Source organism: Chaetodon auriga, chromosome 1 (genome assembly GCF_051107435.1).
Source record: "Chaetodon auriga isolate fChaAug3 chromosome 1, fChaAug3.hap1, whole genome shotgun sequence".
Lineage (NCBI taxonomy): Eukaryota > Metazoa > Chordata > Actinopteri > Chaetodontiformes > Chaetodontidae > Chaetodon > Chaetodon auriga.
Window position 1 is genome coordinate 12,899,013 of NC_135074.1, and position 26,123 is coordinate 12,925,135.

A 26,123-nucleotide genomic window follows, 5' to 3' on the forward strand; every position below is an offset into this window, starting at 1 on the left:
GCTCTCACAGCTTGTTGGAGTGTGTGGGGACACCATGGCGCTCCGTGCAGCCTGCTTCATCACCGCCGCTTTCACTGTAGTTCTTTCCACACTGTTAATCTCACCGGAAGGTAAGTGAACACTCGTGAAGTTTACCGGCTTGATTTCATTAACACTTGAGTCGCTGCACAGGATTTGAAGGCAGACGGTGAAACCACAGGTGAAGGCAGCGTGTGCAGCAGAGTGAGTGACGGCGCGCAGTGATGCCTGTGCGCTCTGTCAACAGCTCAGCTTCTTCACTCGAGTACAAGTAGCATGAATGTTTCTGCAATATATATAAACACTTCAACGTGACAAGTGAACGTCCTGTAGTTCAGTTTTTCTCAGTCACTTTGAAAATCTCTGAGCTGCTTCTTCACATCACCAAGTCTTTGTGCGCATCGTAAAAGTGAAAGACTGCAAATGTTTCGGCGCACTCCTGTAAATGTGTAGCCGACAATGTTCTCTGTTGTTCTCCGTCTTACCCCTAAAACATGAGGTCTTCTAAGTTGAAGCACATTGTGATGACTTGCTTGACTTTCAGGGGAAGGTGTGAAGAGTTTTCTCAGGTAGCTCTCAGGTGCATCTCATGGCCATCAGCTCTGTCTGAGCAGAACTACCTGCAACTATGTTCATATTTCTACTTGCGTATTTCTACCTTTGTGCTGTGCAGTGATGTTAAACAGTCTGTTTTTCTTTCCTGTCTTGCAATGACGTGGGCTGTCGACTAATTCCAGTACAAACCGTGAAGGCATAAAGATGAATCCTGTCCACTGTCTTGCAGTCAACCTCCTGAAGTGTAACATTGACAAAGTGCAGCCTTGAGCATTTTCAGTCACCATCATCCAAACTTTAGACTTACTTACATCAGAAAACACTTACAGAGTACACTGCCACAAACTGACAGCCCTTACTGAGCATTGTGAATTATTTTGTGGCGTCTTATTTGTAAACAGTGAGTATTGTTATTGTGTTTAATTGACATAAAAATTGACTTTTGGGAGATTAGCTAAAGATTTTGTCCAAATAAAATGGTTTGCAAATGTTTAGGATAATGCAACAAAACGACTGAGAAAAAACTGTAAAAATGTCACATGTTTAAGTAAAAGTATGCCTTTTCAAAATGTATTTCAGTATCAGAGTACTCATAATGGAGAAAACGTAATGTAAGTGTCACTTCAGTGTTTTACTTGGTTGAGGAGGCTCTAATTGTAGCTATTTTACTGTATGTACTGTTGGGTAGTACAGGTGGGTGTTTTAGAAACATGTCAAATGTGTTTGTTTAATCTCAGTCTTAAAGTAAGTGAAAAAATACAATTTCCCTTGTGGAGTATAAGTACCATTAAATAGAAATACTAAAGCCAAGCACTACTACTTCAAATTTGTACCTAAGAATAGTACTAGAGTAAATGCACTTTGTTACATCCCCCTATCACAAATGTCTTCAGGATTAAATTTTGCTGCTTGATTGCTGCTTTATTAACTGAGCGCTTCATTCTGTGTCCTATCAGAGGAACGCCAATTCAAAGAGTGGATGTCACAGGTGAGTACATCATATCAGTGTTCGTGTTTGAATGCTGTATTAAGAAGGTTTTTAAACCTCGGCCCTTTTCTTTGTGTATCCTGTAACATTTCAGTTTTTGACTTGCAGCACAACAAAGTTTACGACACTGAGGAGTTTTACCACCGGCTCCATGTATTCACTGAGAATAAGAGGACAGTTGATCATCACAATTCTGGGAATCACTCCTTCACAAGTACAGCTCTGCACTAACTCCTGTCTCATGATGTGTAACATACAGATTATGACCTCAGAGGTGAGTTGTTGGATCTCTGAGGTCCTGAAAGACATGTTCTCACACCGTTTTTCATTTTCAAATCTAGTGGGCCTGAATCAGTTTTCAGACATGACATTTGAGGAGTTCAGGAAATTGTTCCTGTTGAAAAAGCCTCAGGTACTGTGCCTCTTATAATACAACACACTTTATGCAGCTGCTGCTTTTATATGTGAGTGTTTTTTTTATGACAGTCTCGTGATTCTGGCCTCTCGTAGAACTGCTCTGTCACTAAAGGGGGTCATGTCAGCAGGACTGGCCCGTACCCTGAGTCTGTAGACTGGAGGATGAAGGGCAACTTTGTGACTCCTGTGAAGAACCAGGTATCTCATTATGTGCTGAACATAAAGCAGTGCCACTGCAGTCTAGGGGAATCAGGAAGACAAAATGTGGACAAGGACTTTAATCAGAACATATGCATGAACCAACTGGAGCTGAGTGCTGCTGCACCAACTTGAAGGCTCATTCCTCATTTGTGTATCATTTTGGACCAAAGCTACTGCAGTACTAAAAAAAGAAAAAGCAACTAATGTTATAGTAGCAGACCCATTGATCAAATATAAGGGTACTTCTATGATTTATTAATGTTGCTTGACTAATTTGAGAGTAGATGACAAAGACAGCAGCAGCCAGTGTTGTTACTTCTTTTGAATGTTACATCCTGTAATAGAAGTGGGATTATTACTTTGAAGGAGAACTCAGATATTAAGTTCTAATGCTGGAAAGTCAGGAACCTTGTGAGAGACAGATGGAAAATATCACGCATTTCCCATCATGCAATAAAGAGCATAGTAAACGCTCATGTTTTTATATGTTTATGTATATTTGTAACACAGGCTAACTTTTTTTTGCAGTCTTACCATAATGACATCATCAGGGTCATTTTCTATCGCTTTCCAAAGCTCCGTCAGAGACACAGACACGTTACGCAACTGTTTTCACAAGCAGCTGACTTTCATGTGTAAAATCAGTGGAGCTTCACTTTAACATGAGTGAATTATCAGCCGTTTGGCTTCTACTGTGTTTGCATCTTTAGGGCCATTGTGGAAGCTGCTGGACCTTCTCTACCACTGGCTGTTTGGAATCAGTGACCGCCATTGCTACAGGAAAGCTAATACCTCTGGTGAGATCCGTCTGACTATTATTCAGTAATATTTGCAGAAGAAATCTCTGTTTCACTCTCTGGTTCTTTGCATGATTGGAGCTGTAATATGAACTGCGGTGCAGCTGTGTATAAATGCATGATGCAGTTTGTTTCTGTATCAGTCTGAGCAGCAGCTGATAGACTGTGCCAAAGACTTCAACAATCACGGATGCTTTGGGTAAGTAACATCAGTTTGTTTTTATAAGACATCAAAGTTATAGTAATAACAAGAATACTTGTGTTTAAGGCCTCAGACAGTTAAACACCTCGTGGTTTGTTTCAGTGGGCTCCCCAGCCAGGCGTTTGAATACATCAAATACAGCAACGGTCTCATGACAGAGGACGACTATCCCTACAAAGGCTATGTATGACTTTTCTCAAATGATGTCTCACTGTAGTTATTTTGATGTAAAAATCTGCCTCTGTATGAATTTTCTCCTTCCTGTCTTAGAATGACTTTTGCCATTTTGATCCTGCACTGGCAGCTGCTTTTGTCCTGGATGTCGTCAACATAACACGTGTGAGTGAGCAGGTGCACACGTGATGTTTCATCATGCAGGAAATAAAAGAAATGACAGCTGGGTTATAAAATTCATAATCAGGTACAGCTAACCCTGTTTTCATCAGGTAAACTGAAAAGAGGAAGAAACAGGAAGCAGCTATTTTAGTAGCCTATAGGCAAATGACTTTATAATCACGCCACACTGTGCCACTGCAGTTAAAACAATTACAGTTTGATGTACTTAATCGCTACTATTTTAGCCTTTAACTGCATTTTACTGTTTAATTTGTGTGTGTTGGTCCATCCACAGTATGATGAAAAGGCCATGGTTGACGCTGTGGCCAGGCTCAACCCTGTGTCCTTCGCTTTTGATGTCACGTCTGAATTTATGCACTACAAAGAAGGCGTTTACACCAGGTGAGCAGAAGACCTCAATAACTCGACAAACACTTACATCTTTGCTGTTGCCCACAAATAATTTGTGGTTAGAAATGTTCAGAAGACCTGTGGCCACCTTGTTTCTGTCCCTTTTGCCCTCTGGAAACATTTATAGTAGTTGTGGGATTTTTGTCCAGTAATCCACCAGCACAGAAGTTTCTTAGTCTCAGAAGAGGATTATGGAACCAACAAGGCTACTCAGTGAAATCTGCAGTGACCAAAATCTTAGCTGATGGCAGGCACGATGCCAGAGCTTTGGAGGAGCCAAAGTCATTTTGGCTGGGCCTTTTAATTACAGAAGTTAATACTGTTTGCCTTCCTTTGACGGTTTCCAACTGATCCAACTCTCTAAAGCAGAAATGACTGATATCATGCTGTGGAAGGCGACTAGCATGTCTGGTTAATTCTAACACTTTTTCAAAAACATTTTCAATGCTGAGACAGCGTATTATTTACCCTCAACAGTCTGTAATTATTGGCCAACAAGAAGCACACATGGGGGTACAAAAATGACACATGAGCCTGTCTAACATGTTAATTTACTGCTGTTGATTGTGTAGTCCATTACATTCATTCATTCATTCATTCATTCATTCATTCATTCAGAGCACTGACATTTTAATTGTAAATAGCATCTTCTCATGATGATCTGCTTGGATCATCAGAGGGAGGGATTGACTACTGAGTGAGCTAGATTGACTTTTAACAAGAGAGAGCTTGCACTGCGCTGTCAGTGCATGAGCTTGTCTCAACAGAAACAGTCCATGCTTTCAAGGCAATAAAAAGACAATCAAGGCAGGCAGGAATTTGCAGCTCTACCTCCCGTCCTACCTACATTGTTTTCTACGATCTTCTAGTCTCAGCAGGAAATGCATTTGCAGCAATGGAATTAGGCTGTGATTCGTCCAGACTTCACAGATGATAATAACCTAAAAAATGTTGTCTTTTACATTTTTTTAAATTCTTTGTGCATTTAAGTTCTCATTTGATTAATAAGCAATAAGAAAATACATGTTCTCCCAGTCATTTCGGATGGGCCAGTTGAACGAGTTGCCACCCTCAGGGGTGTCAGGCCCACCCACAATGCTGCACCTGGTTGATGGCTGTTGGTAGGATGTGACAGAAGTCTACTTCTACCCACATTAGAGCACAGTATTTCAGACTTTTGTCAGGAAAGATAAACTCCTCTTGATTTGAAGTATAATGACAAGAGTGAGGCAGTTTTACCTCTGCCTGTAGAACATTTTGTGCATTTTCTATCCGAAACCTTTGTTGGATTTACTGCCAGTGTGGTGACCAGAATAAAAGTCCTCTTGCTACCAGGTCTTTCATCACACAGCGTACTGCCTGCTGGCTTGGAGCATGTCCATCCCTAATAAGGAGCTATTCATAGGCTGACCACTGAGACGGTCTGATGGCTCATTTGTTATGGTGCTTTAGATTTAGTAGCAGTAGTGGTTCACTTCACTCAACTTTCTCTCCTCTCTATCATAACCGTGCTAATATTCACTGTGGAGATTACAACATTTTAGCCATATGAATGTTCTGTAACTGGAGACAAATGAGCCACTTTTAAAAATGCTTAGATCTTAGGTTTTATTTATGTAGCTCAGCCTGTGTTTGTTTCATGGCTAGACCTTGAACTGTCATAAAAATATCTACAGAAACAGCTACACAGCACATCTTTGCATAGACAGGATGTAACGTGATATTGAGGGAGGATAGCAGCCCACTCACCCTACAAAAGACATATTCTCCATTGATCTAAAAGCATCAGTGTTGTCTGTTTAGCGCACAGTGTGAGAACACACCAGACAAGGTGAATCACGCAGTCCTGGCTGTGGGTTATGGCGTTGAAGAGAACAACACGCCATATTGGATTGTGAAGAACTCTTGGGGCACAGCCTGGGGTATTGATGGGTAAATATAGTCTGTGTCAGTGCCTGTATTTCATTGCAATAGCTTGTTATGATTTTCTGTAGACACCTTTCTTTTTTATTCCATCAGATATTTTTTGATTGAGCGTGGAAAAAACATGTGTGGACTGGCTGCATGCTCTTCCTACCCTCTACCTTTAGTTTGAGGAGAAACGTGGCAACAATGTGGAGGACTGATAAAACTCTGGAAAATGTCACCCAGAGACAACATCAGTGGAGTCGACGTGATGTCTGTGTTTTTGTGTTCCCTGAAATGTTTTATGTGGGCACTCAGCAGTATGTTCAGTATCATCCTGTGTAATGCCATGAACACAAATACACATTATTACAATCAGTAAAAAAGTAAAAAGTAAAAATTAGTAAAGAAATAAGTAAAGTAAACATTTTATACTTTATAGGAAATTTTGTTTCACGTGATCACAATCGCATGTTACAAGCTCAGAGCTACCCAGTTCAACACATTCTTGTTCATTTAACATGTCCACTGGATTACATACATGCACAAATACGTTTTAAGAGTGCGTTGCATAACTTTTCTGTGAAGCATGTTGAACTGCACGTGTTAGAGAGTGTGGACTAAACAAGGGCAGTTGCTACAATATATACTCAAAAGGTCCATGAAGCCTTTTGTTTGTTTGTTTGTTTTGTTTTGCTAATAAACAGTTTTCTCCGTATGCATTTGGGCTTTTCATTATTAAATTACTCAGAATTACCTATATTAAAATTATTTCAAGGTCTACAGCGGATATTGCGCACATCTGACAGAAGATGGCGCAATAATCGTTTTATAAATGCGAAACTATTTTTTTTCATAGGATGGCGAAGGTATGACCCGCCCTACCCTACCTCTGATTGGCGTAATCTGTTGTATTCTGTTATTATTTCCACAACATTAACCAGTCTCACTCTTTGTACCTAAGCGTAACCAACGTAACTAGGAAGTCAACGAGCACAAGCCAATCAGAGACAGTAGGCGGGATATGACTTCGCCATCCTAAGAAAGAAAAAGATTTGCGACTTGGGGGAAACGATGAAACGTCAGTCAAAATATAAGGCTTTCATTGGCTGTTGGCAGCGGAGAACAGCCCCTGATTCTGATTATGTGAACAAGAGTAACCAATGAGCTACTACTAGTCTGTTTCACAACGCAGAGGGGCGGGGATAGTTACAAAACATTTCTAGCATGTGGCGCGAATTGTTCTTATCCAAGTCGTGCAGGTACAACAACACTGACGACTCGTGAAGTGTGAATTTGTCACCGGTTCTGTCGAAGAAATAATAACTACGTGTTGCTATAAGTGCATTAATATGGCGACAAGTCGAACAAAAGGCGAAGCGGTTTTCAAGTTAGCGCAGTTGGTGAGTTGAAATTTTACATTCGTTTTTGTTAACCTGTCTTATCTGTGCAAGGTAGCTGCTGAGTATCATGAACACTGGCAACGTTTGGGAGCTAAACTGTCGTACGGTTGTGTAGTTACTAGCAAATGTGTCGTGATTTTACTGAAACGTTTGCTTTTGCGCAAAAGTTGAGAGACGCGATATTTTGCTGTTAATGAAGCAGGAAATGACCCCTGTGGACCTGGAGGGAGCAGTCCGACGATCAGCACGAGCGGCCCTCGCACCAAAACGCCTCATGTACTCTCCTGAAGGCGACACGGCTGAAAAACCACAGAAGAAGAAGGTAAAAGACACCTGAGAAACAGCAGTAGCGTTATTGTACGTGTTATCAGAGTTGAATCGCACGGACACTCGTGCATACTCAGCCACATTGACACTACTCAGAGGTCCACAACACGCAGGCACAAAATACTCACCATCCATTGTGGGAATCCAAGGAGGAAGAGAATGTTATTGTAGCGGCCACACGATTTTATACATATGTGTCATATGTCAATGTCAACACATATGATTGGCCATCACCTACTCGAAATATCTTTTGCAAAATAAAAGCTCCTCCTGTACAGTTGAGGGTATAGTTATTCCATACATGTTAACAGTATGTTGTGTTTGTTTGCTTCTATCAGTAAGATCATGTTTTGTTTGCAGAGAACAAACACACACGATGATGAAAACAGTCAATATAACAGAAACGACATCAAGGAGGAGGAGGAGGAGGAGGAGGTTCAGAATAGTGATGTGGAGCATACATCTGTAAGTATGAAAACCCTGAAGTATTTATGATGGACACTGTGCTTTTATTAACTACATGTCTGTGAATTTTGTTGCAACGTGTACCAAAATAAGTGTGTTCAACAGACTCTAGTGTTTTGAGCTCCGACATGGCTGATGAAGTGAAGTTACTGAATGTTTGTCCAGAGTGTCAGTGCTGTGTCTTTTGTGAAACACAGGGGGAACATGGAGGACTCTCAGCATATGAACTGGAGCGACTGGAGAACATCAGACAGAACCAAGCGTTCCTGTCTTCTATCAACTTATTCCAGGTAGGTTGATGGGTGGAGTCGTCCCACAACCACATGACCTGACTCTCATAAATCCACAGACACTTGGTATTAGGGCCAAACAGTAAATAGAGACAATGTGAATGTCTCACAGACCTAAATTTCATCTCGTAATTGTTTTCAATGAAGTCTTGATACTCACTTATCAAAAGAAAACAACAACAGTAGATCAAAACCGTGAAGTCAATACATCTATTGTTACATAAACCTGACAGTTAAATGTAGTATATAGTCAAGATCATACTGCCAAGCTACGTGGATCCAAATGAACTAGGTCCTTTTTGTGCGTGCATTGGTCTCTTGTGATTCATTCTCTGAACTGGTGGGACGGCTAATAATTGTTGCTTTCCTTGACTCAAGGTAACTGAGGAGCTGAAGCAGCTGACACGGCCAAAGCCATCGCAGAGGGGTCTCATGAGGTACATTCGACAGACCATCAGTTGGGTCCTGTGAAATCAGTTGTCATTTTTTCCAGATTCCAGTTTATTTCTTCCCAAATTCTGTGTTTTCCTTTTTTGTTTTTTTTTGTTTGTTTTTTCAATTGGCTTTGTTTTTTTTAACTTTCTGATCTAAGAATAAGTCTTCAGAAGTCAGACAGACCAGTGTCTTCTTGATGTCACTGTAATGATCCGTTTCTGTGGTTGCAGGTCTCAAGCTGCTGTCAAAGAAGTGCTGCCAGCTCGAAAATCCCTTCGTCTCCAAAATAAAGAGGCAGAGATCTTGACACTTCCCCCTGAACCCAGAGGGATGCTGATCCATGAACAGGTAGCTAGATACAAATATCCTAATTGTACACATCATGCCATGCCACCGCTCTCTGTCTAGCATTTCTTGCTGTTCTTTTTTATTTCTTGCTTTTACTCACTTTGGTTATTTAATTTCTGTACAGTCTTCACCACAGAAGAAGCCTCCTGGCCCTCTGCCCATGGATCCAATCAACATGGAAGAGGGAAGCAAGCTGCCTTCACAACTTCTTGAGCTCTGTTCTGAGGTAGGACCCCCCCATCTGTGTTTCATGTCCTCATTACGTCGTAGTTATTTTATTACATTTTTTTTACTTCAACTGATTTTCCCACAAAACTGTAATTAAAGGCTGTGCTGTTTGGCTGTTGACTTTTGTGCCACCAACACAAGAAGGCAAGAAATAATTTTAAAAAGGTAACTTGCTGCTTGCACTGCTTCTGAATCAATTATTCAATCTTAAAAATTATTTTCACAGGATTCAAAAGACAGAAAGAGGGAGCTGGATCTGAAAGGGTAAGGTTTCAAGTTTTGATTCTGACATGTTAGCCTGTCACTCATCTTATAAGGAGACTGTTCCACCTCTGAGGGCATATTAGCTTGCCTTTTGGTCATTGATTAAAACAGATCTAAACTGGTGTCTTTACGCAGGTACCGCTCAGCCCTTAAGAACATGAGGATAACTGAGGACAGAGTGGCCAAAGTGGTGAAGGACCGCATCTTCTCTGCTGCCTTCCATCCCTGCACCAGCAGCCTGTTGATGGCTGCAGGAGACAAGTGGGGAAAAGTTGGACTCTGGAAGCTGGTGCGTTTCCTTTGCTCTGTTCTTATGATGATGTTGTAAATTTGTATGTGACCACTAGAGGGCAGGAAGTGGACTCCAAAACAAGCTCATACCAACAGGTCTTCAGGTGGTGTATCACCTGGGAAGATCCCACTGTTAACCCATGAGTAAATAACAAAGCTACAGAGAAAAAGCCACAACTAAATACCCTTAAAAAGTCTTAAACAATCTTTTGTTTTCTTGGATGTGTTTATTCATCAGGGTGGTGATTGGGACGATGATGGTGTGCTGCTCTTTGAGCCCCACACTCGTCCAGTGGGCTGCATGGCGTTCTCCACGGCTCATCCCACCCACCTGCTGAGCCTCAGCTATGACGGATCTCTACGCTGCATGGATGTAGTGAAGGCTGCCTTTGATGATGTGAGATAACTCTAGATCCATCAAATGTACTTCTTTAAATTCATTAAGTTGTAAGCTAAAGTGCCTGAATGCAAACTTAAGTTTTCCATTTGGAGTGTCCTGCTCCAGTTGACGTGAGTCTGTTTGTATGTGGTTGTAGGTGTATGACATCGACGATGGCCTGAAAACGTTTGACTTCATGTCACATGACTGTTCCACACTAGTGGTCGGGAACTGGTATGGAGAAGTGGCCGTGGTCGATAGGCGCACCCCGGGGTAACGTGTTATTGTTGATGATGCGTGGTAGCTTTTAGTAGTTTTAAGAGCATGGGAGAACAATGTGAAGAATTCACTGACTTTTAATTTCTCTTCAGGAATTCACACGAGTCCCTCCACTCACTGGACCCCAAGACTCTGCGTTGTGTTAGCGTCCACCCTTTGCAGAAGCAGTACTTTGCTGTGGCAGAAAGCAAGTATGTGTCATTGAGTTTGTTACATTTTTCCCAAAGATCTTTTTGGGTCACATTTTTTATCTTACGCCAGTTTGTCTTTTGGATTGTATGAAAGGAATATTTTGCTCTTGTCTGCAGGATAGTGAGTATTTACGACAGCAGGTGCCTGAAGAAGAGCAAAAGCCAGGCAGTCTCCCAGCTGCATGGCCACTCTTTAAGCATATCCAGTGCTTATTTCTCCCCGTGTACAGGGAACAGAGTCCTCACTTCCTGTATGGATAACAACATAAGGTGAAGCCAGCACAGCACTTGGAATAATTGTGTTAGACATGCTGTTTTTTTCAGTCTGAGCTCAATGTCTATCCTGAACTCTTTCGACAGGATATATGACACATCTGCAATGACTACTACATCTCCCTTGCTGACATCCATCAGGTACATCCACTTGTTTCATTGACTTTGTGCTTTCCTGTCCTTTTGTCTCTGTGCTTTGACACTCATGTGACCTGAAGTTACTCTCAGACTGTTGAATCCATCTTCATTTTCAGACATGACATGCACACTGGCCGCTGGCTGACCAAACTGTCTGCTGTGTGGGACCCCAAACGGGAAGACTGTTTTGTGGTGGGGAGCATGTCGAGGCCTCGGAGGGTTCAAGTGTTCCACGAAAACGGCCAGCCGCTGCACGCCTTCACAGATGACGAGCACCTTAACACAGTGCTGTCCGTCACAGCTTTCCACCCCACAAGGAACGCCTTGCTGGGCGGCAATGCCTCAGGGCGCGTGCACATATTCTCTGACTGAGATGAAGACGAGTATGACCAAGACTGGCGGCTTTCAGTCACACAGGAGGAACAAGTTCATGTAAGGGAGTAGTTTTGTCACAGCGAAGGTGGATCTCTGTAGAGCTTTAATACATTGTTGTCATAATTCTTACACTGTAGATAAGTAACATGCCTGTAAGGTCATGAAATATCAAATTTACAGTCCTACAACTTTCAAGCAATAACACAGTGTGAGGTAAATCATTATTATTTACAAAGGACAGGAATCATCTTCCTCAATATTCACAACACAATACACATTTATTGCTGTATTGGGTCGTAGTGTCAGACTGTTGACCAGTCAGCTGTGAAGCATCCTGCTCTAATTGAAGATGCAGAAAAACACATCGCAGCCTCAGAATGTGATACAGCATCACAGTGTGTCCACACTTTTCTGTCATGTCAGATCAATGAAGTACCAACGTAAAACACAACCATGCAAGGTTTTACATGTGAAGGCTTGATTTCAGCCGTGTGTTCAGGATCATCCTGTGTAATTTCCATGAGCACAAACTAAATTTAACAGTAAAAGTTCAACAATCTGTTTCATATTCGCTTTATAGAAAATTTTGTTTCACATGATCACAGTCACATGTTACACGCTCAGAGCTACCCAGTAACCATATTCATGTACATTTAGCTGTGGTGTATCTCCACTGGATTACATATGTAAGTACATCTAAAGAGTGTTGCTCTCTGATTTGAATAACTTTCCTGTTACACATGTTGAAGTGCATGTGTGGAGGGTGTCGACTAAACAAGGTAGGCAGTTGCTACAATATACACAAAAGACCCATGAAGAAGTCAATTCAGATGTCCTGCTGTTCTTTGTTTCCTTTTTTATGTTTTGCTAATAAATAGTTTTCTCCATATGCTTTTGGGCTTTTCATGATATAATTTCTTACATCTTTCTGAATCGCGCATTGGGCATGAGACACACGCATTTCAACCCGCTCACACGCCACACCTCCTATTACTCACTCGGAGAAATTACCAGGATAACGCCCAAGTTCCTCTGCTCTTGGTTCTGGTTCATAGTCGAGCTGCAGAGGTTTGAATAAGCTTAAGTCTATCAGTGGTTTTTCTTCTGGAGGTCAGTACCCGGGCCGACCTGAGATCCGGCACGACACACAATACTAATGATAATAATGATAACAACAACCCGGGCCGGGATCCAGACCCAGGATCTCACCCGGGACACACACACACTAATGATAATAATAATGATAATAACAGCTGGGTCAGCTTGAATTAAAGGCATGAATCAGTTTTTTGGCATCCAACCCGGTACCTACCCGGACTTTTCCGGGTCGGTCCCGGCAATGTTCCGGGAAATTTTCGGATCGGTCCCGGATAAGTTCCGGGACTTTGACGGGACCGACCCGGAACACACACACACACACACACACACACACACACACACACACACACACACACACACACACACATTAATAATGATATTAGAAAGCTGTATTGAAGAGATAATATCAGCAGTCCTACTTAAAATACGGGTTCATCGCTTCAGGTGATTCTCACGCACCAAGCTCGCTCTGCATAATATGTGGCTACAGGCTCGCAAATGAGGCAATGAAGCCTTCTCGTTGAAGAGAAACAACCGCAGGGCTCCCACTAATTACAAGTACATTCAGGGTAATGGTCAGTTGTGTTTTTAATAATTTGTTTTTATTCGTTTCTATGCCGGTCCGGCAAATTATTGCTTTACGTGAAACCGGTCCGTGGCGCAAAAAGGGTTGGGAACCGCTGTTATACATTATAATACATATTACATAGCTTTGTATTTAGTTACACTTAATTATATTTTTAACTGCTGATATTCTTGTTTATATATTTTGTTCCATTTTAAATACTTGTTGTATATATTTGGTTTTTGGCTGTATGTTTAAATTGCTACTGCAACAGAATAATTTCCCAACTTGGGATCAAAAAAGAAACAGTCCAAGTCAATGTCCCTCTGCCTGCCTGATTCCAGTGCTGGAAACTCAGCACATTTACTCAAGAATATTTAAGTAAAACTTTAGATACTTTTACTTTACCTCCACTGTATGCTTCTTTCTGATTGTACCCTACATTTCAGGGAGGAATATTGTAGTTTTCACTCCACTTACAGCTACATCTTTTTAAAACTTGATACCGTGCATAATATCAACATTTTATGATCAAAACATATGATTGGTTTATAAACTATGACATATTGTTACAGATTAAACCAACCAACAGTATATGAAGAAGTTCAGACCTGCTACAACACAAATGCTGCCGACATATGAAGGCATCAATAATAGTAAAGCCACAATGTCACAGTATGAAAGGGGACATTCTCCATAACAGGGAATTTTACTCTTGTTTCTGAAAGTTTCGTGTCCTTGTGTGTTTCTCCACACAATTTTTTGAGGTAGTTCACACAGTTAAATAAACAAGTAAAAACTTGCACATAGAGTTAAAAAACATATAAATATACATACAGAGTTTGAGATGATAGAAATGAATTGTTGACTATTTGATGATGCATTTCATTCACAGTTGCTCAGTTTTAATCAAGGACTCATTCAATGCTGCATGAATGCATTAATAACTGGTTTAGCTTTTGGCACTTTGGTCACCTGACCTTCACATGTAAACACACTCCTGACCTCTGACCTCTGTGACCCTCAGCAGAAACATTCAGACATATTATGGTTTGAACCTGCGCGTGGCAGACTCTCCACGCGTGTTTTCACTCCACATACTGTAGGTCACAGCAGCTCATTCAAACAGTTCTTAGAGTTTATAGGGAGGGGAAATCGTGACACCTAGTGGACAGATGACACCATTGCAGCTTGTCTAATCACCTGTTCTGTGAGTGTTTGTGTCTCTGGAATAACGATGTTGGTGAGGCTCCCTAACGGAATCACCCAAACCTGCGCTGTGTTGGACAACTGTAAGTAACATACACACATCAATGCAAAGACACACCCCAGTGAACACAGAGACTGAGCTTCAGTTTGCATCGTCACACACTCTTTCAACTGTCTGATGCGTCTGTCTGTCTCTCTTTATCTGTGTTGGAATGGAGAGCTGCTGTATGAGCTCCCACAGGTTTTTCCTCCATCTACCTTTGCTGCTGCTCCACCCAACACCTCCAACTCAGTGTAAATTTGCTTTGGACAGTTCGGATCAAACTGGATGTTTCTCTTTTTTTCCTGACTGGCTCTTGATCGGTGGCAGTGGTCACCATCTCCAAGCACTCAGACAAGTGTGATGGTGCCGCGTCACCTGTAGACGGTCCAGGTGCAGTTGTCACACACACAGGCAATAACACAAACACTTCTCTGTATAATGCAATACGGCTGAATCAACAGCTCTCTGAAATTTTCTACTGAGGATGATTACTGTTTTCTATTGTTTACTCAGCGTAGTAAAATGCTGCCATAAATGACCCAGATTTTAAATATTCGCGAAATTATTTCATCCTCTTGTCACTGCTATTGTCCTTGTCCGCCAGAAGATGGCAGCATTGCTTCACAACCGTGAGCAAGGCAGGAGGCGTCAATCAAATTGTAAGGCGTTCATTGGCTGTTGTCAGTGCCGACCTACCCCTTATTCTGATAACATGAAATACTAACCAATGAGCCGCTTGGATTCTGTTTCATTACAGAGGGGAGGGGCTAGCTACGAAACATTACTCGCACGAGGTGAGAGTAATGCTCGTCAACGTCATTGAATTGTCACGGTAACCGACAGTTAAGTGTGAGATTACCACCTTCTTGCTGTTCTGTCGAAGAAATAATTCAAACATATCACTGTAAGTGCATTAATATGGCGACAAAACAAAGAAAACGCAAACTTGCTGTTAAGTCTCAGAAGTTGGTGAGTCGGGGAAATTAATATCTGTTTTTGTTAACCTGTCCTATCCGTGTTAGCTGGTTGCTGAATGTGATTAACATTAGCAACGTTTGGGAGATAAACAAGCTTAAAGATTGTGTAATGTTAGTTACTATGGCAACGTAGATATCAGCTAGCATTATGTTAGAGGCAAATGTGTCGTGAGTTTTGCTAAAACTTCTGCCTCTGTGAAAAAGTTAAATGATGCGTTATTTCTTTTAGCTAACGTCAGTTACGTTTAACGTAGGAAATGGCCCCTGTGGACCTCGAGGGAGCAGTCCGACGATCAGCACGAAAGGCCCTCGCACCAAAACGCCTCATGTACTCTCCTGAAGGCAACACACCTGAAAAACCACAGCAGAAGAAGAAGAAGAGGGTAAAAGACACCTGAGAAACACTGTAAAAACAGGAAAAAAAAAAACTGTAGTGATATATATGTACATTTGTAATAGTATTAGTATTTTTTTCTTTAATATCTCCATGTTTTATTGACAGTGGACGAAAAGGCACAATAGCAAAAACATCCAATACAATGCAAAAGACATCAAAGAGGAGGAGGAGGAGGATGTTCAAAATAGTGATGTGGAGCATACATCTGTAAGTATGAAAACCCTGAAGTATTTATGATGGACACTGTGCTTTTATTAACTACGTGTCTGTGAATTTTGTTGCAACGTGTACCAAAATAAGTGTGTTCAACAGACTCTAGTGTTTTGAGCTCCGACATGGCTGATGAAGTGAAATTACTGAATGTTTGTCCAGAGTGTCAGTGCTGTGTCTTTTGTGAAACACAGGGGGAACATGGAGGACTCTCAGCATATGAACTTGAGCGACTGGAGAACATCAGACAGAACCAAGCGTTCCTGTCTTCTATCAACTTATTCCAGGTAGGTTGATGGGTGGAGTCATCCCACAACCACATGACCTGACTCCCTTAAATCCACAAACACGTCTCACAGACCTAAATTTCATCTCGTATCTGTTCTCAAAAAAATGTTGATATTTTTACAGCAATTTGTTTAACTGGACATATTGTAATCAGTCAAGATAAACATACCACAGAATAGGAAATGTCATGTCCTGATCTAGGAAAACTACAAACCAAAACAACAAATTAGCCAAAATCCTCAAATCATTGGGTCTGTTGTTACTTAGATAAACATGATAATTAATCATAATATATATTTAAGATCATATTGCCAAACTATCTGGTTATGCTGCCAGCCTTGTATCACCCTCCACTATTAATAGTACAAAACAGTAAATAGTGCAGGCTTTTAATTCCTCATCAAAGAGTCGTTGGTACTTCCTCACTCACTCAACAGTTCTCCTCCAAATGAACTTTTTTGCATGCTTCAAATGAAAATGTAGGCCAGAATTGTTTGTGTGCATTTTGCATAAATACAGATGCACTTGGTCTCTTGTGATTCATTCCTCTCGCTGTCTCTGAACTGGTGGGATGGCTAATAATTCATGTTTTTCTTGTCGCAAGGCAACTGAAGAGCTGAAGCAGCTGACACGGCCAAAGCCATCGCAGAGGGGTCTCATGAGGTACATTCGACAGACAAACCCTCACAAGCTAAGCTCTAAATTCTGCTGTTTATGTTTGTTTGTTTGATAGTTAAAATAGTAGTAAATGTGAGATCATGTTACATTTTCTTTTTTTTTCAAATGTGAGGATTTGCTTTTTTTCCCCTTACTACCACTGAAAGTTGATTACTTTGGGTTTTTTGACCTTGGCCAGAGTTGTCTGTAGACATCACTTTAGACTTGCTTTGTTTTTGTTTTTTTTTAACTTTCAGATCTAAGAATAAGTCTTCAGAAGTCAGACAGACCAGTGTCTTCTTGATGTCACTGTAATGATCCGTTTCTGTCATTGCAGGTCTCAAGCTGCTGTCAAAGAAGTGCTGCCAACTCGCAGATCCCTTCGTCTCCAAAATAAAGAGGCAGAGATCTTGACACTTCCCCCTGAACCCAGAGGGATGCTGATCCATGAACAGGTAGCAAGATACAAATATCCTAATTGTACACATCATGCCATGCCACTGCTCTCTGTCTAGCATTTCTTGCTGTTCTTTCTTATTCTTTTCGTTTACTGACTTTGGTTATTTCACTTCTTTAAAGTCTTCACCACAGAAGAAGCCTCCTGGCCCTCTGCCCATGGATCCAATCAACATGGAAGAGGGAAGCAAGCTGCCTTCACACCTTTTTAAGCTCTGGTCTGAGGTAGGACTCCGCATCTGTGTTTCATGTCCTCATTACATCAAGGGTAGTTTTTCTCTTTTACTTCAATTAAATTTCTCACAAAACTCTAATTAAATGCAGTGTCATTGACTGCTGTACCATCACCACAGCTAATAATATTTTGGAAAGGTCTAACCTTGAGATATGAAGCCTTTCATCTTTGCGGCATGATAATTGTTTACTTATGCTGCCTCTGAATCAGTCAGTAAATAAAAAACTTTGTTTTTATAGGATTCAAAAGAAGAAAGGAAGATAGAGCTTGATCTGAAAGGGTAAGATTTCAAGTTTTGCCTCTGACATTTCAGCCTTTCGCTCAGCTTATAAAAAGTGAACGCTCCACCTCTGAGGGCATGTTAGCTAAATGGTTGCAGTCTGGAGCCCTGCCTTTGGGTTGTGTCTGGGGTTTTTTGTGGCATTAGTGTTGTTTTTTCAAGGACACGTTTACATGATTGTGGGGTTGGTCACTTTACATATCTACTGGATTTGTGCTTTGTATACCTCGGGAATAGGGGCTGTGACATGCAGCCAAATCAATTTCTGGCTTTGCAGTTTAAGCAGCAAAGAATTAGACTGATGGAACAGAAATGGAACTAAAAAAGCTTTGTCAACAAAAGGAAAAAATGTAATTGAATTTGCAGCAGTATAAATTGAGTTTGACCCTAGCGAGACCCAGGTTTTCACATGATGTATCAGTGGAAGACAATCTATTCTATTTTCTATTCAGGCCATTAATTACATTTTCTAGCATTTTGCAATCAAAATCTTAAGTTTTTCGGAAATGATGGGCCAAGTTTACTATCAGCCACAGTCTGACGTAGCGACTTGAATAGCGAATGGGATGTGAGATGATCGCTTCTGTGATGCATGTCAATTTAGAGGAGCAGTGCACTTCCTGCACCTTGTGTGTTACAGTCACCATCCTGTGGTGTTCAGAGGATGAAGCACTGAAGGACTGCACTCAGTTGTTAATAAGGTTTAATCCTCCTGGTGTTAACTCCTTGTGCTGTTTCTCCCTTCTGAGTTTCTCTTTCTTCCACTGCTTCTCAGTGATATTTGTTACAGCCCAAGAGCCAGGTTGTGACAGTTGATTAAAACAAATCTAAACCGGTGTCTTTACGCAGGTACTGCTCAGCCCTTAAGAACATGAGGATAACTGAGGACAGAGTGGCCAAAGTGGTGAAGGACCGCATCTTCTCTGCTGCCTTCCACCCCTGCACCAGCAGCCTGTTGATGGCTGCAGGAGACAAGTGGGGAAAAGTTGGACTCTGGAAGCTGGTGCGTTTCCTTTGCTGTGTTCTTATGATGATATTGTAAATTCGTTCTGAGCTGGTGGTAGCTGTAGCTGGAGCCATTGTGTTTTTGGGTTGTCAGTCTGTCTCACTCAAATGAACATAATATCTCATGGATGCCTGTGAAGAAATGTCCTCAAATTTGGCACAAACATTCACAAGGACTCAAGGATGAAATGATTATGGTGGACAGAGGTGAAGGTCACTGCAACCGCAACTGCTGACTTGACTGTTCGGTAGAGGCAGACAACCATAGGATGGTAATTTTGGTTTCTTGCATGTGTTTATTCATCAGGGTGGTGATTGGGACGATGATGATGTGCTGCTCTTTGAGCCCCACACTCGTCCAGTGGGCTGCATGGCGTTCTCCACGGCTCATCCCACTCACCTGCTGAGCCTCAGCTATGACGGATCTCTACGCTGCATGGATGTAGTGAAGGCTGCCTTTGATGATGTGAGATAACTCTAGATCCATCAAATGTACTTCTTTAAATTTGTTAAGTTGTAAGTTAAAGTGCCTGAATGCAAACTTTTTTGGAGTGTCCTGCTCCAGTTGACGTCAGTGTGTTTGTATGTGGTTGTAGGTGTATGACATCGACGATGGCCTGAAAACGTTTGACTTCATGTCACATGACTGTTCCACACTAGTGGTCGGGAACTGGTATGGAGAAGTGGCCGTGGTCGACCGGCGCACCCCGGGGTAACGTGTTATTGTTGATGATGCGTGGTAGCTTTTAGTAGTTTTCAGAGCATGGGAGAACAATCTGAAGAATTCACTGACTTTTAATTTCTCTTCAGGAATTCACACGAGTCCCTCCACTCACTGGACTCCAAGACTCTGCGTTGTGTTAGCGTCCACCCTTTGCAGAAGCAGTACTTTGCTGTGGCAGAAAGCAAGTATGTGTCATTGAGTTTGTTACATTTTTCATAAAGATCTTTTTGGGTCACATTTTTTATCTTACGCCAGTTTGTCTTTTGGATTGTATGAAAGGAATATTTTGCTCTTGTCTGCAGGATAGTGAGTATTTACGACAGCAGGTGCCTGAAGAAGAGCAAAAGCCAGGCAGTCTCCCAGCTGCATGGCCACTCTTTAAGCATATCCAGTGCTTATTTCTCCCCGTGTGCAGGGAACAGAGTCCTCACTTCCTGTATGGATAACAACATAAGGTGAAGCCAGCACAGCACTTGGAATAATTGTGTTAGACATGCTGTTTTTTTCAGTCTGAGCTCAATGTCTATCCTGAACTCTTTTGACAGGATATATGACACATCTGCAATGACTACTACATCTCCCTTGCTGACATCCATCAGGTACATCCACTTGTTTCATTGACTTTGTGCTTTCCTGTCCTTTTGTCTCTGTGCTTTGACACTCATGTGACTTGAAGTTACTCTCAGACTGTTGAATCCATCTTCATTTTCAGACATGACATGCACACTGGCCGCTGGCTGACCAAACTGTCTGCTGTGTGGGACCCCAAACGGGAAGACTGTTTTGTGGTGGGGAGCATGTCGAGGCCTCGGAGGGTTCAAGTGTTCCACGAAAACGGCCAGCCGCTGCACGCCTTCACAGATGACGAGCACCTTAACACAGTGCTGTCCGTCACAGCTTTCCACCCCACAAGGAATGCCTTGCTGGGCGGCAATGCCTCAGGGCGCGTGCACATATTCTCTGACTGAGATGAAGACGAGTATGACCAAGACTGGCGGCTTTCAGTCTTCAGTCACACAGGAGGAACAAGTTCTCTTGCTTGTTCTCCCCTCTGGATCTCTATAGAGCTTTAATACAGTATTGTCAGAATTCTTACACGATAAGTAACACACCTGTAAGGTAATGAAATATCAAATTTACACTCCTACAATGTGCAAACAATAACACAGGAATTTTCTTGCTCAATATTCACAAAAAAATACATTTATTTCTTGCTGTCTTGTGTCGGTAGTGTCAGACTGTTGACCAGTCAGCTGTGAAGCATCCTGCTCTAATTAAAGATGCAGAAAAGCACATTTTGTCAAACGACTCAAGCTTGCGTGGGGACTGACGGTGAGCAGTGTTCTGCCACAGATTCTGGACTGAATAGAGGTCTGGACTCCAGGATGATGCTGTGTTGTTCTGAAGCCTCTCCTGTTTAGAATTGGCTCCATGTTTGGGTTTGTTGTCCTGCTGGAAAATAAATCTTAAGTTACAGTTCTGTCGAAGATGGCAGCGGGCGTCGCTCAGGGGTTTTTGCTGCATTGATTTTACTCTCTCCCTCCACAAGCTGTCAGGCTTTGTTGTAGAGAAGCTTCTGCACAGCATGACGCTGCCACTGCCAGCCTTCATGGTGGAGATGGCGTGTTTCCCCTCATGTGCAGTGCTTGGCATTTACCAAACGCAGCATTTACTACAAGGGTGAAAAGCTCAGTTTTGCTTTTTCTGTTAATCAGTTGGAAATATCCTGAACACATCCAGCGTGATCAGAAAAAAAAGGAAAGTGCAAGAGTTTGAAAACATTGTTCAGGCACTGTAGGTAGCAAATATTGTTGATAAGTTATTGTTATTGTTATTGACTTGTGCTGTATATTTCTCAGTTGTCACATTTGCAGTTTTGTTGTATTCCAAGTGTCTTCCAGAACCCAGGCAGTTTCTACAGTGGGTTCCCTCTGTATTGTTTGTGAGTGATGCAGTGAATTTGAAACAGTTGATCAATTTGGGCTCTGAGAAGTGCCCGTCATAAAATTGTGTTGTGCAAATGGGGTGAAGAGATATGTTTTTATAGCAAATGCTGAGAGCTATAAATTGCAGCAGTGGTAGTATTATCGTCACCTTGAGATGGCAGCATTGTGACGTAGTACAATATGTTGTGTTGGGGTTGCATGTCAAGCAGGGGCATGCTGAAAAACCTCAGAGGTGCTGGTCTGGGTTGTTTCTTCTGTGAATTCAGGATTGAACTTGTAGCCAGACTCGCTGCCAGATGTCAAGAATAGATTATATTTATTCATAAATAGATTACACCAGTCTTCAGTCAGTGATTGGAAATAAGCTGTCTTGGAGGTAATAAATGCAGAACACATGCTTACAGAGACATTTCCATGGTACAGGAAGGAAGCTTACAGTAAGACCCCATCCAAGGTCTTATTCCTGTGTACATTATTAAGTAAAATGAGTACAATAGTGTCGATGGAGCTGTCACCTCTCTTTACCACTGTGCCAGTTCACGTGATCTGAAACTGATTTTAGCAATACAAAAAAAACAACTTGAACTCCATTGCAAAAAGAAAGATTCAGGTAGTTGAATATGCTACTTCTGCTGATTAAATGAGCTAAAAATACAAAACGGCTCCACTTTCAGTGTGGTAAAGTGAAAACTGATCCACTGTCAGATGTGTTGACTTCATTTACATTTACTTTCACAAGAAAACTTACTCTGTCTCTACAAACTGAGTCAAGGAAGAGCAGTCTAGGATTAGGCAACAATCAAACAGGATTTACATGAAAAGGTTTTTTTTATTATTATTTTGACAGATATTTTGGAGAAGTATCTCTGACACGGTGGGTAGTCGGTACAGTGGGCACCATTCCCTTCACACATGCATCTACAGGCTGTTGTACTGAGGGGACTGAAAAGACATTTTGCATGTCTAACAGACAGAGACAAACATTAGTTTGCAGTTTGTGGTTATTAATATTTGTTACATTATCTAATATTTATTGCTCAAATAAAGTGAGACTTTAAAGTTCAAATTATTGGAAGTAAAAAATTATTTCTCCACCTCAAACGGCCATTTTTTTCATACACGATCACCCTTCACCTAACACATCCATCAAAAACCTACTGAGCACCATCTGAGTTAAAGCACATACATCAGTCATTTATCAAGTCTGAAACCCAACCACAAAATATATGAGGGTTTCTCAGTCTGAAAATGTCAAGACTGTACAAAAATAAAATCAACATTTGAAGCCTTGGTATTTAATACTAAAGGGATTCTCAAAGTCCTGTTTCTGTGTTAACCTTTAACCTGTGGGCTTTTATTTTGGTTTTGGAAAGATGAATATTCATGGTCATTTTCCAAACTGCCAACAGGCACCTACATATCCTAAACCCCTCAGCCAATCACTTTCCTAAAACATCCCTCTTATTGCATAAATAATACATCCTTTTTAATTCATTTTTTAGGTGTAATCTGATCAGCCTAAAAGTACCACTGACACACAGCATATACGCTTCCTAATCAAGTGTTTGTCGGCTTGTTAAGAGGACCAAAAGTTAACTGTCACAGACGGACTTTACGGTTTTAAATAATGCTGTCGATTGCTCTGAGCTGTAAAGACGCACTGCAGGCTAAACTGTGAAATAACGCATACGTAATAAGGCTGGAGGAGGACAGCAGACGATCAGAGTTTCCATCTGTTGACGCAAACTGACAGAAATATCAGACAACAGAGGTTTCTTTGGTAGGTGTGATGATGACGGTTGCAGTAGGACGTAAACATGACTTTATCTTAGGCGCTCTTGTAAGCAGCAGGCTGAAAACTATATATCCACTGCAAAAATAATGCTTCAAAGTCACTGTGAGGAAATCTCCACGTGTTGACCAGACATCAGTTTGTACAAAAATGGAAATGTGATTTAAATATATTCAGCCTTTACAGATAAATGCAGAAATCTGAACACAGCAGGGCTCAATGATCCACTCCACATGGGTCTCGAACTAAAAACAAGCTCGCTTAACCGTATACGGTGGGAAAATAGCACTAATTTTTGCACTTACAAAGGTAAAACAAGGTCAGATTTGCTTTACTGGAAAGGATGGGTTTTTTTTGTATTAACAGTATTGCACATCAAGATAAACTCCTTCTACACAGTGTGGGAGTCAAAGAGCTAACCAAACACTTCACTATCACTACAGGGTGAGCTCACATAGTCCCATCGCCTTTACAACTACTGGAAAAGTAACTACGGCAAAGTGACAACTGTTCCTTATACACAGAAGTTGATTGTAGCTATTAGGATTATTTGGCTGCTATGTTATAAAATCAGTAACTACCACCTCCATTACTTAAACCCTTACAGTTTATCCTTAATTTATAGTCACTGGATGACAAAGCTTCATTGGTGCTCTTGTGGCTGGACAAAAATGGTAATGTGAGCACGCTGTTAATGGATGTCTGACCACACGTAATACAAAAATAATCATTCAAGCCCTCTGACAGGCAGCACCAACATCAGTCCTGCGTCAAATAACTACTGCAACCAGTCTGCTTCCATTCAGTGTACCACATGTTGGGCTGTATAGCACATCAGTTGTCCATCGCTTAAACGTGAGCTAAATGCATTTTCCTATTCCCTCCTGTGACCGTTTCAGCACTCGTGTCACTCTACATCCCAAAAACATTCTATGAAACTTTAATATTTGCAAGTATTATGTGACTCAGGACTGATCTACATTCAGTAAGTGCTGCTCGGTTTTCCATTTTCACATTTTGTCTAACCCCCACAACTCAAGGCAGCAGCTTCAACCTCACTGCAGCGACCGTAATTTCATTTTATCATAATGAATGTTGTTGTTGGCTGTGAAATATGGAAAGCCCCCCCACCCCCACCCCCACCCCCACCGCCCACACACAACACACACTCCATCACATCAGGTCCCTCTGTCTTACAATGATGTGGCACCAACATATAAATTACTACAAAAATAAAGGCTGTTATCTGTGGTTGAAGAGGTGAAGCCTGTCAGACTTGCTTGTCCCTTTCACTGTTTAAATGAAACCCCGTTAATGTGACTGTGTAAAAAGAAAACGCCTTGAGATGACCTGAACTTTCAAAGTAAAATGAGATTTCCTTTCCTCGCAGTGATGCTCAAATATGATGAACAAGGCTCGTCAGTCCGTGGCTTGTGACAGGGACGCCTTCCAGGGAGAGGCAGAGTTGATATTGTGATTAGGGCCGCCATCCGTTTCCTCTCCTCTCCCCCCTCCCTCCCTCTCTGTGGCACTGTCCCACCTCTGTCAGTGGAGGCCTGCGTTGTGTCCCTCTGTCATCTCTCTTCGCCTCACTTGCTGATGAGGAATCCGCCTATCCATCGTAACTTACAGGCGAACCAGCGCCGCAGAGGGCAGAAGTATTCAAAGTGGAACTGCTGGAATTCAGGCGTCTTGCGGATGTCTCTTAGGAAGGCAATGTCCAGGTCCGACTCTGTGAGCATGATGAGGAGCAGCAGCAGGGCGAACAGCAGTCCGATGGTGACCAGGAACAAACGCAACACGCTCAGGATGAACTTGTTCAGCTCCTCCACGTCGCTCGGCGGCGACGGCCTGCTCCTGACCATACGCAGTGCTCTCCTGCCGGATGTGAAATCCGCCGCGTGCCCCTCCTTAGATGCGCCCGCCTCAGACTCCTTCTCCTCATCGATGCTGCAGGGAGCACCGTTGAGGTGACGAGCCAAAGGCATCTCCATCCCGTGCTCGGCCACGGGCGTAGGCAGCACGCTGTCTGAGGGGCTGTAGGCCTCGTCGGAGATGACGGCTGACGTGCTCGCCTCGCTGCCGTCCACCATCTGGCCTCGAGAGGACATGAAGGACTCGTTGTGGGAGACGGAGCGCACAGGTGTGGAGTGGGCGCTGTCTCGAAGGGACTCCAGACCTGACAAGACACAGCAGAGGAAGACAGCTCATCAGGGACCTTTATTTAATACCAAGACACACTGACATCTGAAGACAGACTCTGATATGACTTTTATATTTTATATTTTAGACCTCCTGAGACTCATGAGAAAATGTAGCATTCAAGAAAGGACGTGTTCCAGTTTGTCTCAAAAGGCAAGAGATTCTTTCTCAGTGAAAACTGAATCACAAAACTCTCAACTTAACAGCAGCTTCTCCGTTTTCTGTGAGGTGGACAAATGGAGTGGAGTAAATCAGTTCAATCTCCCCACTCTCACCCTTTCAAAAAAGAGTTTTCATATTTTCTACAGTTCCATCAAACACATGAGAAGCAGTCATGTGTATACTCTAGATAAGTACAGTGACAGATAATTAAAATATTCCTCTATTACTGCTTGAATGAATTTACCACAGCACTTAGTTTAGACTCTTAATTTCTTTCTGTGCACGTTATACTTCATGACAGTTTGCTGCTTCAGTTTTTTCTATTGGTTTCTGTTCTGTAAACTGAAGAGAGGTGAAGGAA

General features: G+C 41.9%; 4 protein-coding genes across 5 annotated transcripts in view; 3 read left to right on the plus strand and 1 right to left on the minus strand.

The window, feature by feature from the left end:
- The first annotated feature begins 9 nt into the window (after window positions 1-9).
- LOC143324620 (pro-cathepsin H-like) lies at window positions 10-6,545 on the plus strand. Its single transcript, XM_076737278.1, has 12 exons — window positions 10-110; window positions 1,530-1,561; window positions 1,670-1,775; window positions 1,903-1,973; window positions 2,072-2,176; window positions 2,890-2,976; window positions 3,120-3,175; window positions 3,281-3,362; window positions 3,449-3,517; window positions 3,810-3,916; window positions 5,729-5,857; window positions 5,945-6,545. Exons 1-12 carry the CDS (start codon window positions 35-37, stop codon window positions 6,018-6,020), a joined length of 996 nt encoding a protein of 331 aa, XP_076593393.1. The 5' UTR covers window positions 10-34; the 3' UTR covers window positions 6,021-6,545.
- Window positions 6,546-7,018: 473 nt separating this feature from the next.
- Window positions 7,019-12,405, plus strand: LOC143324625 (WD repeat-containing protein 76-like). Of its 2 annotated transcripts, none has more exons than XM_076737302.1 (15): window positions 7,019-7,233; window positions 7,436-7,555; window positions 7,921-8,025; window positions 8,223-8,315; window positions 8,694-8,752; window positions 8,981-9,098; window positions 9,223-9,324; window positions 9,553-9,590; window positions 9,726-9,879; window positions 10,120-10,278; window positions 10,418-10,533; window positions 10,632-10,730; window positions 10,848-11,000; window positions 11,091-11,144; window positions 11,258-12,405. In XM_076737302.1, the coding sequence occupies exons 1-15, from the start codon at window positions 7,183-7,185 to the stop codon at window positions 11,511-11,513; spliced, it is 1,677 nt and encodes a 558-aa protein (XP_076593417.1). In that variant the 5' UTR covers window positions 7,019-7,182; the 3' UTR covers window positions 11,514-12,405. The 2 variants fall into 2 exon arrangements, with proteins under 2 accessions (XP_076593417.1, XP_076593407.1); XM_076737292.1 differs by having other exon boundaries at window positions 7,063-7,233; window positions 7,433-7,555.
- A 2,944-nt stretch (window positions 12,406-15,349) lies between these two features.
- LOC143325450 (WD repeat-containing protein 76-like) lies at window positions 15,350-20,687 on the plus strand. Its single transcript, XM_076738492.1, has 15 exons — window positions 15,350-15,400; window positions 15,663-15,791; window positions 15,911-16,012; window positions 16,210-16,302; window positions 16,908-16,966; window positions 17,298-17,415; window positions 17,540-17,641; window positions 17,891-17,931; window positions 18,781-18,934; window positions 19,244-19,402; window positions 19,533-19,648; window positions 19,747-19,845; window positions 19,963-20,115; window positions 20,206-20,259; window positions 20,373-20,687. Exons 1-15 carry the CDS (start codon window positions 15,350-15,352, stop codon window positions 20,626-20,628), a joined length of 1,686 nt encoding a protein of 561 aa, XP_076594607.1. The 3' UTR covers window positions 20,629-20,687.
- A 1,218-nt stretch (window positions 20,688-21,905) lies between these two features.
- Window positions 21,906-26,123, minus strand: part of LOC143338821 (FERM domain-containing protein 5-like) — a 67,779-nt gene continuing 63,561 nt past the window's right edge. Inside the window, exon 14 of the mRNA XM_076759634.1 lies at window positions 21,906-25,577. Coding sequence (XP_076615749.1) covers window positions 24,988-25,577 — 590 coding nt within the window. The 3' untranslated portion in view covers window positions 21,906-24,987. The remainder of the gene's footprint in view (window positions 25,578-26,123) is intronic.

Excerpts from the sequence above, each read along its gene's own strand:
- LOC143324620 (XM_076737278.1), top strand. The coding sequence starts at position 35 with ATGGCGCTCCGTGCAGCCTGCTTCATCACCGCCGCTTTCACTGTAGTT. Across the intron at positions 1,562-1,669 it reads TCAAAGAGTGGATGTCACAG|CACAACAAAGTTTACGACAC; the intron begins GTGAGTACATCA and ends TTTGACTTGCAG. Across the intron at positions 5,858-5,944 it reads ACAGCCTGGGGTATTGATGG|ATATTTTTTGATTGAGCGTG; the intron begins GTAAATATAGTC and ends TTATTCCATCAG.
- LOC143325450 (XM_076738492.1), top strand. The coding sequence starts at position 15,350 with ATGGCGACAAAACAAAGAAAACGCAAACTTGCTGTTAAGTCTCAGAAG. Across the intron at positions 19,649-19,746 it reads GTCGACCGGCGCACCCCGGG|GAATTCACACGAGTCCCTCC; the intron begins GTAACGTGTTAT and ends ATTTCTCTTCAG. Across the intron at positions 19,846-19,962 it reads TTTGCTGTGGCAGAAAGCAA|GATAGTGAGTATTTACGACA; the intron begins GTATGTGTCATT and ends TCTTGTCTGCAG.
- LOC143324625 (XM_076737292.1), top strand. The coding sequence starts at position 7,183 with ATGGCGACAAGTCGAACAAAAGGCGAAGCGGTTTTCAAGTTAGCGCAG. Across the intron at positions 9,880-10,119 it reads AAGTTGGACTCTGGAAGCTG|GGTGGTGATTGGGACGATGA; the intron begins GTGCGTTTCCTT and ends TTTATTCATCAG. Across the intron at positions 10,279-10,417 it reads TGAAGGCTGCCTTTGATGAT|GTGTATGACATCGACGATGG; the intron begins GTGAGATAACTC and ends ATGTGGTTGTAG.